Here is a 12,819-nt window from a genome sequence, read left to right as displayed (position 1 = left end):
CATTCTTGTAACGCCACATAGCCTCTTCAGGATTTTTCAACCAACCCACCACCACTTTGGAATCCCCCTCGATTGTTAGGTGTTGTACCCCCAGCTGGTTTGCAAATTGCACCCCTTGCACAGCAGCTAAAAGTTCTGCTCTGATGGAGCCCCCAATTCCCAAGGGACCTGAGTAGAGCAACAAAATCTCTCCCTTCTCATTTCTCAAAGCACCCCCCATTCCGGATAATCCTGGATTACCATGCTATTTCCATCAAAATTCAACTTCAGTGAGCCTTCGGATGGAGGAGACCAGCTTGTAATTGATGTGTCCTTTAGGGATGAACACCTCGCTACTGCTGACCAATTCTCCAAAGGTCATTAAAGAAGAATTGATGAAAGATTTCCAAGGTCTTCAGCCAAGGTATTGCCCTATTTAACACACAGTCTTTCAATTCCTAACTGCTCCTTTCCTTTTCTTGAAAAATTCTAACATTCCTTTCTTCCCAAACAGTCCAAATCAAGGCAGCACGAGCACATCTCCACATAATTCTCCCTATTTTTGTAGGCCAATAAAAGGTAGAATGGTTGAAGAGCATGTGAACTTCTGCTGGTAGACTCCAACTACTCCCAAACAACGAAAGTAGCCAAGCCCAAAGGTGGGAGTTTCTATTAGAGGTTATGCGAAACTGTGGATTTGGGGACAAGTGGTGTAGTTGGATTTTTGGGTGTATCAGTACTTGTCACTACTCTATTCTGGTAAATGGTATGGTGAGGGACTTTTTCCAGCTTGCAGGGGTGTCAGGCAAGGGGATCCACTCTCACCCTTCCTTTTTACCTTAGTAGCTGATGTGATTAGTAGGATCATTACTAAGGCTGACAGTGAAGATGCCATTAGGGGTTGGAGAATAGGGAGACACCAAGTCCCCGTCACCCACCTTCAGTTTGCAGATGACCTAATGATCTTTTGTGAAGGAGGTTTTAGCGAAAAGGTAGCAAACCTAAAGGAGCTAATCAAAGGATTTGAAAGTATTTCTAATTTGAGAATAAATTTGGAAAAGAGTTGCATAGCGGGTATAAATTTGGAGGTAGGGGAGGTCGAGGCTAATGCGGAGTGTCTTGAGTGTTCCACCTCTGCTTAGCCTATGTCATACTTAGGGCTTCCTTTAAGGGCAAATCCTAGGAAGAGTAGATTTTGGACCCCAGTGATAGAAAAGTTTGAGAAGAGATTAGCTTCATGGAAGAGGAATTATGTCTCTTTAGGAGGGAGAATTACCCTAATAAGAGCTACCTTGGCTAACTTACCTACCTATTTTTTGTCTGTTTTTAGGATACCAGTTAGGGAAGCTAGGAAACTGGAGAAGTTAATGAGAGATTTCTTATGGGAGTCGGGACAAGAAAAAAATGATCACTTGGAAAAATTGGAAAAATTGAAAAATTGGGAGGGTAACTAGAAAAAATCAAGCTCTGTTAGGGAAATGGTTGTGGCGATGGCCATTGGAAAGAGAGAGATTGTGGCATGAGGTGGTGGGAAGCATTCATGGGAGGTCAGAGAAAGGATGGGATGTTGGTGTATCAAGGCAAGCTAACCTAACAGCACCTTGGAAGGTCATTCACAACACCCTTCCTCAATTCCTCAATTTTATCAGGTATGAAGTTTGATCTGCCAACACTGTTCATTTTTGGGAGGATATTTGGGTAGGAGACACACCTTTAAAGGATTTGTTCCCTTCGCTATTTTCTGTTTCTTTGTACAAAAAAGAGGTGGTCTCAAAATTTGTCTCACCTTTGGGAACACCCTTAGATCCTACTTGGGATTTTGGGTTTCGTAGAGGACTTAGGGGTGATGAAATTGAATCTTTTTCTATCTTGCTTGGTTGTCTTAATCAGGTTTGTTTGGATCCCTCCAAGCTAGATAAGAGGGTATGGACTCCTAGACCCAATGGAACCTTCACTTGTGCTTCTTTCTTCAAGTCCATCTCTCAACTTTCTACTCACCAACCCTTTCCATCAAAAGAAATTTGGTGCAATCCAGTTACCCAAAAAATTGTGGCGTTTTGTTGGGAAGTATTCCATGGGAAAGTACACTCTAGATAACCTACAAAAGAGAAGACCTTTCCTCTGTATTTCTCCTAATTGATGTATCCTTTGTAGAGCTCACGGTGAGGATTGTTACCACCTATTAATATCTCGTGTGAACACTTAAATATTCCAATACTTTTAATTTCTTATTTTACTATTTTGAATAACTAATTTTTATTTATGCATGCACCTCAATGCTGTGATTTCTAAATTGTTTAGGAGTTATTGCATACAATTCCATGCCCCCATCTTTCAGTGGTTTTGTATATTTCCCTCTATGCTTTTCAATTTTGCATTGATTCTTTTATGTTTTATAGATCTGTTGTAAATGTGATCCTACTGTTAAAATTAGTCTAAAATTGTTATTTCAAACCATAATGTGACAAAACTACCTTTAAGTCACAAAATCGAAAATGAATTGAAATTCTTTTTTATATTTTCTTTTAATTCAAAGCTCTCTGCACTTCCATCTTTCTTTTTGTTTTTCAGTGTATCAATTTCCATTTAAAATGAAAATTTCGGGTTTTAAATTTGAAAATTGACAAAAAAGGATTTTTAAAATAAAACAAAGAACTTTTGTTCACTGTTAGATTTTGGGTAAACTAAAAGTCTATGTTGCCACTTTGTAGGGATGCAGAGAAGACCATCTACAGCACTAATCTGTTACAAGTTGAAGGGGCTAGAAGAGCTAGGGGCAGACCAAAAGGACATGGGGTGTTAACAAAGGACATGGCACTGAACAGAATGGAATGGCAGAACAGGATTCATGTAGCCCATATAGTTGGGACAAGGCCTAGAAGATGGTGATGGCTAAAAAAAGGGGTGTGGATGCAAAGAAGCCCAGTCAGATCAAAGAGGTCTTGTTCAAATGTAGAAATAGTAGAAAAAGTTACACCCCTGCCTTCTAGTATGGACTATGGAGGGGAACTAAGCAGCATACACAATGCACCACAAAGAGAAGAAAATACAATGCTAGTAAATGCCCATATTCCCATAATAACATCACCCTTCACCCTTGGCTTAGCGCCTCCAAAACAGATATATTCCCTCCATGATTCTTGTAAAAGGCCATCAGCTACCTCATCCACATTAACAAGTTAATCAATCTCAATGTCCAGGATCCAAGCTGCAGCCTCTGAAATCAGTTTAGTATGAAGTTACAACTGAGCCCAAATACAATTGTGTCCTATTAATCCCCTGCTTGGTTAAGGTTTCAGCCAACCCATTAGCCAACGCTTGAACCCATTGTATCCTTGTAGTCATTTTGCTACTTAACCATTTGAATTTGTTGACTTCATCCACGTAGACATCACATGTATTATGGTAGCAGGTTCTTTATACTGTATGACCACCCAATGATGCCCACTGCCCAGTACCTCTTACAAAGGATGCTATTTCTCATTGCAAACCCTCACTGTTTGTGTTTTTTTTTTATCAATAACAACTTCAGCAATTTTATTAAAATATCACAAGAATAGTTACAGCAAGGGAAACAAACACTCTTATCTTCCAAAAACAACTTAAGTCCTCAAAGAAAGAAAAGGAAAAGAAGAAGCAATTTAGTTACAACTTAGCCTAAAACATTACATCCCTTTCTATCCCCTGTTTAGCTAGCCCATCAGCTAGAGAGTTAGCTGTTCTTTTAACCCAACTCATCCTGATTTTCATTTCCCGCACCAGCCACTTGAATTTTCTCCTCTCATTGCTGTATTTCCATAATTCACAGTTGTCTTTTCTCAACCACCCTATCACCACCTCCGAGTCCCCTTCAATTATGATTTTTCTAACATCCATCTCCTTAGCTTTTTGAACTCCTTCCATAACTGCCAAGATCTCAGCTCTAAGAGAATCCCCCACTCCAATTGGACTTGAGAACATGGCTGAAATGACCCCATTCTCATCCCTAAAAACACCCCCAATCCCTGATTGTCTAGGATTCCCCCTACAGCTCCCATCAAAGTCCAATTTTAGGAATCCAGCAGGTGGTGGTGTCCAAGACACCTTCACAACTGATTTGGACTTCATGCAGCTTGCAATCTCACCCCACTTCCTCAACATGTCATCCACTATGTAGTCTGTGAATAGCTCTAAAGATTTCAGCCATTGTACAGCCCTGATATGGATCACAGCCCTCAATTCTTCAGCCCCTCTCTCTTCTTCCGAGAAGATTCTAAGATGTCTTTCTTCCCATAAAGACCAGCATACTGCAACTCTCAGTCCTCTCCACATAGTCCTTCCCCTTTTCATGCGCCACCTGAAAAAAGAAGGGGAAAATAGGCTCCGCAAATCTGATGGAGGATTCCACTTGCGCCCAAAAAGAGAAAAAGCCCATTCCCAAATTGACTTTGCAAATTGGCACGACAGCAGTAAGTGAAAACTAGTCTCCCCATCCGCTTTGCAGAGAACACACCAATGAGGTGACAAGCATGTATTAGGTCTCTCCTTTTGAAGCAAATCACCAGTATTGAACCTTTCTAGATAGGCTTCCCAACAAAAACTGCCAACCCTAGGAGGAATTGGTCTGCACCAAACCTCATTGGTCGGGAAAGGGGAGGTTGCAGGACTGGTGAGCTGACATAAGACTTTGAAAAAGGAAGCATAGGAAAAAGAGCCCATGGGGGTCAAGGTCCAAGTTCTAGAGTCCACCTTAGAAGGGTCAATGAAGACATTATCAAGAAGGTCAAGGAGGCTCAAAACACTGGAAATCAGAGTCCCTCACAGCCCTCCTCAAACCCAGGTTCCACCCAAACCCAGAACTAGAGGAGGAAGGGGTGATGAAAAAAGAAATTGGCTTATTTTTAAAGTCAAAGAGAGCATACAAAGAAGGAAACAAGTCCTTAAGTGGAACATTCCCCACCCAAGTTTGTTCCCAGAATTTTATGCAAGTACTAGAATTCAAGTCATACCTGACAAAGTGGGGTGAAGACTGGAAGCAAACCATGAATGGCTTTCCAAGGTGAATTGCTTGTGGACCTTGCTCTGATTCCAGCATCCCATCCATTCTGCTCCATCACATGTATGCTTGCCACTATTCTAGCCCATAGCTTCTCCTGCTCTAAAGGAAACCTCCACAACCACTTTCCCAAGAGGGTCGTGTTCCTTTTCCCGATGTTCCCAAGCCCCAAACCTTCACAAGCTTTACTCCTGGTCACCACTTTCCAACTAACTCTATGGTCCTCTTCTCCTCTCCTGGCTCCCAAAGGAAATCTCTCATTAATCTCTCCAACCTACTGGAAACCTTCACTGAAATTTTGAACACTGAAAGGAAATAAATGGGTAAATTTGCTAGCATGGCCTTGATCAGTGAAGTCCTTCCACCAAAGGAGAGGTAATTTTTTTCCAAGAAACAAGTCTTTTTTCAAATCTCTCCACCACCGGATTCCAAAAACTCTCTCTCTTGGGATTATCACCTAGGGGCAAACCTAAATAACTCAAAGGCCAACCTGAAACTTCACACCCAAGCACTTTTGCGTTCTCCCTAACCTCTCCCTCCTCCATATTCATGCCCACTACACAACTTTTCCCGAAGTTCACTTTCAAGTTTGACATTTGCTCGAAAAGTTGAATCACTAATTTCAAATTCCTAATGAACCTCACATTACCTCCTTCACAAAACAAGATCGTATCGTCAACAAACTGTAAGTGAGTAAGTGGGATGTCCTCCCTACCAACCCTCACTATCTGTGCTTCATAGGTTGCATATATGTAAAAGAGACCTTCCAATTTTTGAAACTTGACAATCCAACACAGTGACACCATATACTATTTACATCTTTAACACAAGCAAGTGATTTAATATAGGCAATCTTCCTTTGTAGTTGAGCTCCTACCTTCAAATTTTATTATTAATTTTTTTTATAAGTACCAACCTTCAAATTATTATACCTAAGCATGTATACCATTTACATAGCTTCCTTCTTTATTGTTCCTTTTCCTTCCCCAAGATTTGTAGTTGCTTCATGTTTGTGTGTGTGTGTTGATCTGGCAAATGCATGTAGTACTTAAAACACCTAAAACAAATGATTTCTGCACTTCCAACTCCCCAATCATTTTTTATCATTAATATAATATTCTTTATGCATCTATGAGATTTATATGGATTTCCCACTTGTATCTGTGCATACCTTATTTTATCCTGCATATCTATGTCATACTAGAAGTGACTTTCCAGCATACCTATATTGACATTGTACTCATGGCAATTATTACTGCCAATATTGCCTTCCCACTTCATCCTTCCATCCATCTTCAACTAGATTTTGGACAATGATACATTTAAAACTTATTAGGATGAAAAGAACAAAATATATGCAGAACTCAATATGCACACAGGGGGTGGGGAGGCATGATATTGACAAAAGTTAAAATTCAGTGTCCTAATAAAACCAAATATGTTGAACATACAATATTCTTGCCTCAAAGAAGTAGTGTCTAGGAGAAGCTGATGCAACATCCATTGTCAATTCCACAAATTTTTTTAGTCTGATGGGCAACCTTGAAACATTTTTAAGAGAATCAGGAAGAATATTCTCAATTCCTCTAGGCTGAACCTGAAATCAAGCAGATTATTCACCTTTCAATGAAAAAAGTATAACCAAACACCTTAGACTCCAATTGAATATTTCATACAAAGAAATAGAAAAAAAAAATACTGTTAAAGTATCCATATCCCAAGAATGATTTGGAGGGAGGGGGACAACAGATATTTTAAGTAACAAATAGCCAATAGGTAAAACTGCTTCTGATATTGTTCTTGATCATTATATATCTATCCATCTATCTTATTGAAAGCCAATGGTTTACTTATAAGAGTACTGTTTTTCAATTGTTAATAATGGGCAAAGATAAATTTTTTCTATCATTTATATAAAGGTTATTGTGCTGGGCATGCAAGTAGACTTTTGCAACAAACCACATTCAATATTTTTATTTTCTCTGTTTCTTCTTATTCTGCTTTTTCTTCTCTCCTCTTCACTATATAAAATCTCAAATCTCTAATAGAGGTCAACTACTTTGTATCAGAGCAGGCCTCTCTCTCATCATTGATCACTGTTAGGTTGATCAGATGCTGACATCATCATTGCGGATTGCTGATGTCAACAGACTGTACCGCTGTACAGTCAGCAACATCCATCAATGGAGAAAAACCAAGCCCTGATCAAGCATAAATCTGGAGTTATAGAAATTATCTATCGTCCTACTATGAGCAACTATTTCTGTCCTGCTATGCTTTTCTTTCAGTATCTATTATTTTTCTATTCCTAGCAATGTTATAGAAGCTATCTGTTGCTCTGAATGGAAGAAATCCAAGGAAAAAGAAGGATGCTTTATTGAAGAATCATACTTGGGAACTGGCTAGTCTTCCACAAGGAAAAGAACTTATAGAATGCAAGTAGGTTCTTAATGTAAAATATAAGACTGATGGATTGATTAAGTATAATTCCAGATTAGTGTCTAAAGGCTACACTTAGATTGATGGGGTGAATTATTGGGAAACATCTACACTTATTACAAAAATTTTCTAGCATCCTACCTAGATGTATAATATGGCTTCTTAAGTGGAGACCTGGGCATAAGTGTGTATTTACCCCTCCACTTCAGCTCCAAGTTCCTGGAAGTGAAGGAAGGTGTTTTTGTTGAAGAACTCTGTGTATGGGTTTGAAATGTATTGATCACACTCTTTGTGGTTAAAGAGTCCCTTTTTGGTTGCTCTGGAACAAATAAGACTTTAAGAGACTCTAGAAGAAATATGAGCTTCTGCTTCTAGTAGCAACGTGCAAATTAATCCATTCTAAGAAGAAATATTTGAATATCAATCTCATTGACCTCATTGGTATCATATCAAAGCCCATCAACAAATCACTTTTTTCAAGAAATATAAGACATCTAAGTCTTACAAATAAGAGATACATTCATTGATAACAAAAAAAAAACCATGAATGGTGACAGATTGATAATAAAATAGAATCTTGGGTCATGAATAGTGATCTAATTGATGATGAAGAAAGAGAATCTTGGTTCAGTTCCCCACCTTAACTACAGGAAAAAAAAAGGATTAATCAAATTCTATCGAGTCTAACTCATAGTGATCATTTATCAAAGAATGACTGCTTATCAAATAGTTGAACGACCAGGATCAATTTATGTATGAAACTTAGTTGGCCAAAAACATAGTTTTTAAAAGGGTGTTTAGAAGATTTCAGGGATAGTGGAGGACATTAATATTTGCATAAATATGGTTAGAGATTCTTTTGAATGCCAAAGGTTAGGACAATACCCAATCTACCCCTCACATGACCTTAGATAGCTGGGACCTAGAACCAACATTGGGTAATGGCCTTTTTTATTCTTTTGAATTACTTATGATTCATGTTTCAAACTCCCGTGATATTATACCATGACAATCAGGCAATTATCAGTACTTTTCATTATCCAATTCCAAGTAACAGATCCAAACACACTGAAGATGGGAGAGAATATCATCTCTAGTTAAGTATTTTTGTTGTTTATGAAATCAAAAAGTTAACTTGATGATATTTTCATATAAGTAATTGTCAAAACCAGGACTAAAAAATATTCTTGACAAGATGGGCATGGTTGATATCCATATTCAAATTTGGGGGTTTCAAGTAATTTATATTATAAATAGCAGGGATTGACTAGGGTGATTTGTTGTGTCAGAACTATGGGCATCTCTCTTTTGTCCTTTGATGATATTGGGAGTAATTGGGGTGAGGTGGCTAAGAGTTCTTCATATAAGGAGCTGGTTTGTGCTCTTTGGTCACCTCTGGATGATGATTCCATTAAAACTAAACTTTGAAGGAAGTAGCCAAGGCAATCCAGGCCCCTCTGGAATTGGAGGGGTGTTTAGGAAAAAAAGGCACATTGTTGCTTTGTTTTCAGGACCAGTAGGCTTGGGGGATTCAATTAGGGCTGAATTCTTGGTAGTACTTCAAGGGGTGCAGTTAGCAAAAGAGTTAAACTTAGACAAGATGATTATTGAAGGTGACTCCAAGATTGTGGTGAGATGATTACAGAAGCTGGAGACTGTTAGTTAGGTGTAGAGAGATGAAATGAAGAAATTTAATTGGCTTTCTAGTAACATGATAGGCCCCCAGTTAACCTTACGTATGCTAGGAGAAAGAAAAGGCAGCATAAGGGGGAGATGATTAGACATGGGGCATTTATGGAGGAGGTCAGAAGGGAATAGGAAGAGTCTTGGGGCATTTATAGCTATGTCAGTTATGAATAAGAAGAGTTTTGGGGCATTTATAACTAGGCCAGCTGGGCATTTATAGAGGGCGTCAGTTATGCTATCAGAAGAGTATAAGAAGGGGCTTTGGGGGATGGGCAGTGACATGTTTTTCTTTGAGTGAAGAATATTGTGAGTGTTTGGGAGAGTCGGCGGTCTCTCGAAGAACCGATCAACTGTTAATGTTTTCTGCTGAATGAATACTAGTTTCTTTGTTGATATTCGAGTGTGTGAACGCTGCTGTAAGTCTGTGAACTGCGTGTCAAATTTCTGGGTCATATCAGTGGTATCAGAGCACGTCTTTCCTCGGCCATGGTGACAGCTAAGGAAGTGGCATCGCAGGTGGAGGGTTTCGAAGAACGCCTGTCTTCTCTGCATTCTGGATTCCGTTTGGAGATGGATGGCTTACGCAATGAGTTTCAGCGACTCGATCCAGATAAGGTAGCTGCTGGACTTTCGAAGATCTCGTCCCTGGAGAAATCGGTACAATCTCTGGAAAGAGGCGTTCAAGATTTGGTGAGACGTTTTGATTTGTTGCTTCAGCAACAGGCCTATTCAGCTCCTTTGTCTACAACTGACATTGCTCCTTCTTTAGTCGCATCGAGTCGTGCGGCTGACAAAGGGAAGAGTGCAGCTTTCCCGACGTCTTCTTCAATGTCAGTCCCGAAACATACTTCTGATTCACTTCCTCGGAAGTTGGAGCTACCTATCTTTGATGGGGAAAATCCTGACGGCTGGTTTTTTCGCGCAGAGCGCTATTTTGAGATTAACGGCTTGCTTCCGGCAGAGCGTCTGCGAGTTGCAGTTGTCTATTTAGAGGGCGATGCATTGGCGTGGTATTACTGGGAAGATGGTCGGCGACCTTTTCGTGGTTGGACAGAATTCAAAGAGCTCCTCCTTGAACATTTTCGATCGACTCAGGAGGGTAATTTACAGGAGCAGCTCTTCTCGTTACATCAGTCTTCTACTGTTAAGGAATATCGTCGCCACTTCGAGGTGCTCTCTGCTCCCTTACGAGACATGCCGGTAGTCAGTCCAAATAAGAGCAAGTGTTTTGGGCTGATAGAAAACACCAGTTATTGGGGTGAATCAGAGTCCCGATGTAGGGATTATAATGGGCACTTGGCAACACTGACATCAGCCAAGAAACTAAGTTTTGCTGGAAAACTCTGCGCTAATACAACAAGAGGCTGCTGGGTTGGAGGAAGAGGCTTCAATTCTACAGGTGGTTTTAGTTGGAAATGGTCTGACAATGCAACACATTGGAATGAGTCCATTCCCCCTGGGGCACCATTTCACTCCAATTGCTCCAATTCATCATGCAAAGGCATTAATCTAATCAATACCGGTACATCGGTGACTAATGGCCAGCCAACCCTTGTGGGTGAGAGATGCAACAACTCTCATGAGTTCATCTGTATGCTTGATATAGAGAATAAATGCTACCACCTGCATCGCCACGAGGAGTATCTTATCATTCTTGCAACTCTTAGTGGGATGATCCTTTGCACAACTTTGGCTGTTGTAATTTGGTTGCTTGCATACAGGAGGAGCAAGAGGCGCAAAAGGTCTCGCAAAGCATCTAATCCATCAACATCTGCATCAGTTACCCCATCAGGGAAAGTCTTCAGCAATGAGGAACTGAGGCCAATTACAAAGAATTTCAGTGAAGGTAACCGTCTTGTTGGAAATGCCAAGACTGGTGGCACATATAGTGGGTTTTTTTCCTGATGGAACAGGGGTAGCAGTCAAGAGATTGAAAAGGTCTATCTTTCAAAGAAAGAAGGAATTTTATTCAGAGACTGGAAGAGTTGCAAAGCTCCGTTATCCTGCTGCCGTGTGCAGTGTGTGTCCATCCACTATGCCTGGAGTTACTGATTGGAAGTGCTTATTCATTGGCAGGACCTGCCTGATTTTGAAGATTCTTGGGAGCCTTTTGACTTACTTCAAGACCAATTTCCTCATTTTAACCTTGAGGACAAGGTTAGACTTTGGGCGGCGGGTAATGATAGGCCCCCAGTTAACCTTACGTATGCTAGGAGAAAGAAAAGGCAGCATAAGGGGGAGATGATTAGACATGGGGCATTTATGGAGGAGGTCAGAAGGGAATAGGAAGAGTCTTGGGGCATTTATAGCTATGTCAGTTATGAATAAGAAGAGTTTTTGGGCATTTATAACTAGGCCAGCTGGGCATTTATAGAGGGAGTCAGTTATGCTATCAGAAGAGTATAAGAAGGGGCTTTGGGGGATGGGGGGTGACATGTTTTTCTTTTGAGTGAAGAATATTGTGTGTGTTTGGGAGAGCCAGCGGTCTCTCGAAGAACCGACCAACTGTTAATGTTTTCTGCTGAATGAATACTAGTTTCTTTGTTGATATTCGAGTGTGTGAACGCTGCTGTAAGTCTGTGAACTGCGTGTCAAATTTCTGGGTCATATCATAACACCACAGTGAGGATACGATGGGAGAGAAGATCAACCAACATAGCTGATTCTTTAACTAAGCAAGGGGTTAACAGGGTTCAATTATATTGAGCTAAGTTGTAACCTACTTTTTGTTTTTCTTCTAATTAGAGATGTGTATCTGACACCTCTCTTTGTGATGCTTGTACAGCTGTATATTTTGATGTCTTATTAATAAATTGAAGTTACTTATATATATATATATATAAAGCAGAGGTGGGCAACCCCAAGTCCTTTGGCTACCAAACATTAGTCTTCCATTTGTTATTTTCTTGTTCTTTTTCTCTTATTTCTCATATTTCATATTATTATTTAGACTTTAGATCTCTGAAACTCATTCCTGATAAACTAAGTACAAATAATATACATGCAAATACTGAGAGAGGGAGAGAGAGAGAGAGAGACGTACTGTGATGAACAAATCAGGGTTTAAATCACAACGTTTAATGAAAGCATCTACTGCAGCTGCATTTTGACTAGGCAGAACCTCAAGAACATCACCCACTTGGTATTCAATAACCTGAAGAAAATTCAATAGATATAAATGAATCCAAAAAAAAAAATCACATAGCACTTTCACTGAAATGAATTACTTCTCGTCTGGATTAAGTCTGTTAATGGGCAGATGTTGACACAAGGGCTGAAGCTAGCTAAGCAGCTAGGACTTAGGCATATTGAGGTAGAGGGGGACTCAGAAGTGATCATCTCCTAGGCTACAAACAATAGAATTACTCCGTGGACCTTCAAACATGTGATTAGAGAAGTGGAAAAGATTGCAAAGGAGGTAGAGGCTGAATTCAAATGGGTCAGAAGGAGTGCAAATGGGCTAGCTGATTATCTTGCCAAACAAGGGGCACTGAGGCAACAATTGTTTTGGGCTGCACTGTAAAGTGGGACAGAAATATGTTCTAATTTGGGAACAGAACATTATTCCCATCTACAAGCTGTAAAACTTTATTTTAAACCTATTTTAAATAAAACTCTCTTTTACTGATCAAAAAAAAGAAAAGTGCAGATGTTGATACTAAACAGATTAAACAAATCAA

The 12,819-nt window shown here is 39.8% G+C and overlaps 1 protein-coding gene across 4 annotated transcripts in view; it reads right to left on the bottom strand.

Annotated features, from left to right (window-relative positions):
- Window positions 1–12,819, bottom strand: part of LOC104601624 (Flavodoxin family protein) — a 37,167-nt gene that overhangs the window by 3,003 nt on the left and 21,345 nt on the right. The window contains exons 7-9 of one of the 4 annotated variants that reach the window (XM_088900995.1): window positions 12,183–12,293; window positions 6,466–6,611; window positions 6,186–6,313 (exon numbers count right to left, since the gene is read on the bottom strand). Coding sequence is in view for 1 of the 4 variants with exons in the window: in XM_010265040.3 (XP_010263342.1) it covers window positions 6,477–6,611; window positions 12,183–12,293 (246 nt within the window). In the remaining 3 variants the exon portion in view is untranslated. Of the gene's footprint in view, window positions 1–6,185; window positions 6,320–6,465; window positions 6,612–12,182; window positions 12,294–12,819 lie in introns of those variants that run through there. The other 3 variants (XM_010265040.3, XM_088900994.1, XM_010265081.2) reach the window with 3 other exon arrangements.

This window comes from Nelumbo nucifera, chromosome 3 (genome assembly GCF_055504915.1).
Source record: "Nelumbo nucifera cultivar China Antique chromosome 3, China Antique-T2T, whole genome shotgun sequence".
Classification (NCBI taxonomy): domain Eukaryota; kingdom Viridiplantae; phylum Streptophyta; class Magnoliopsida; order Proteales; family Nelumbonaceae; genus Nelumbo; species Nelumbo nucifera.
Note: the sequence above shows the minus strand (reverse complement) of the source record. Positions and strands in the feature narration are given on the sequence as shown.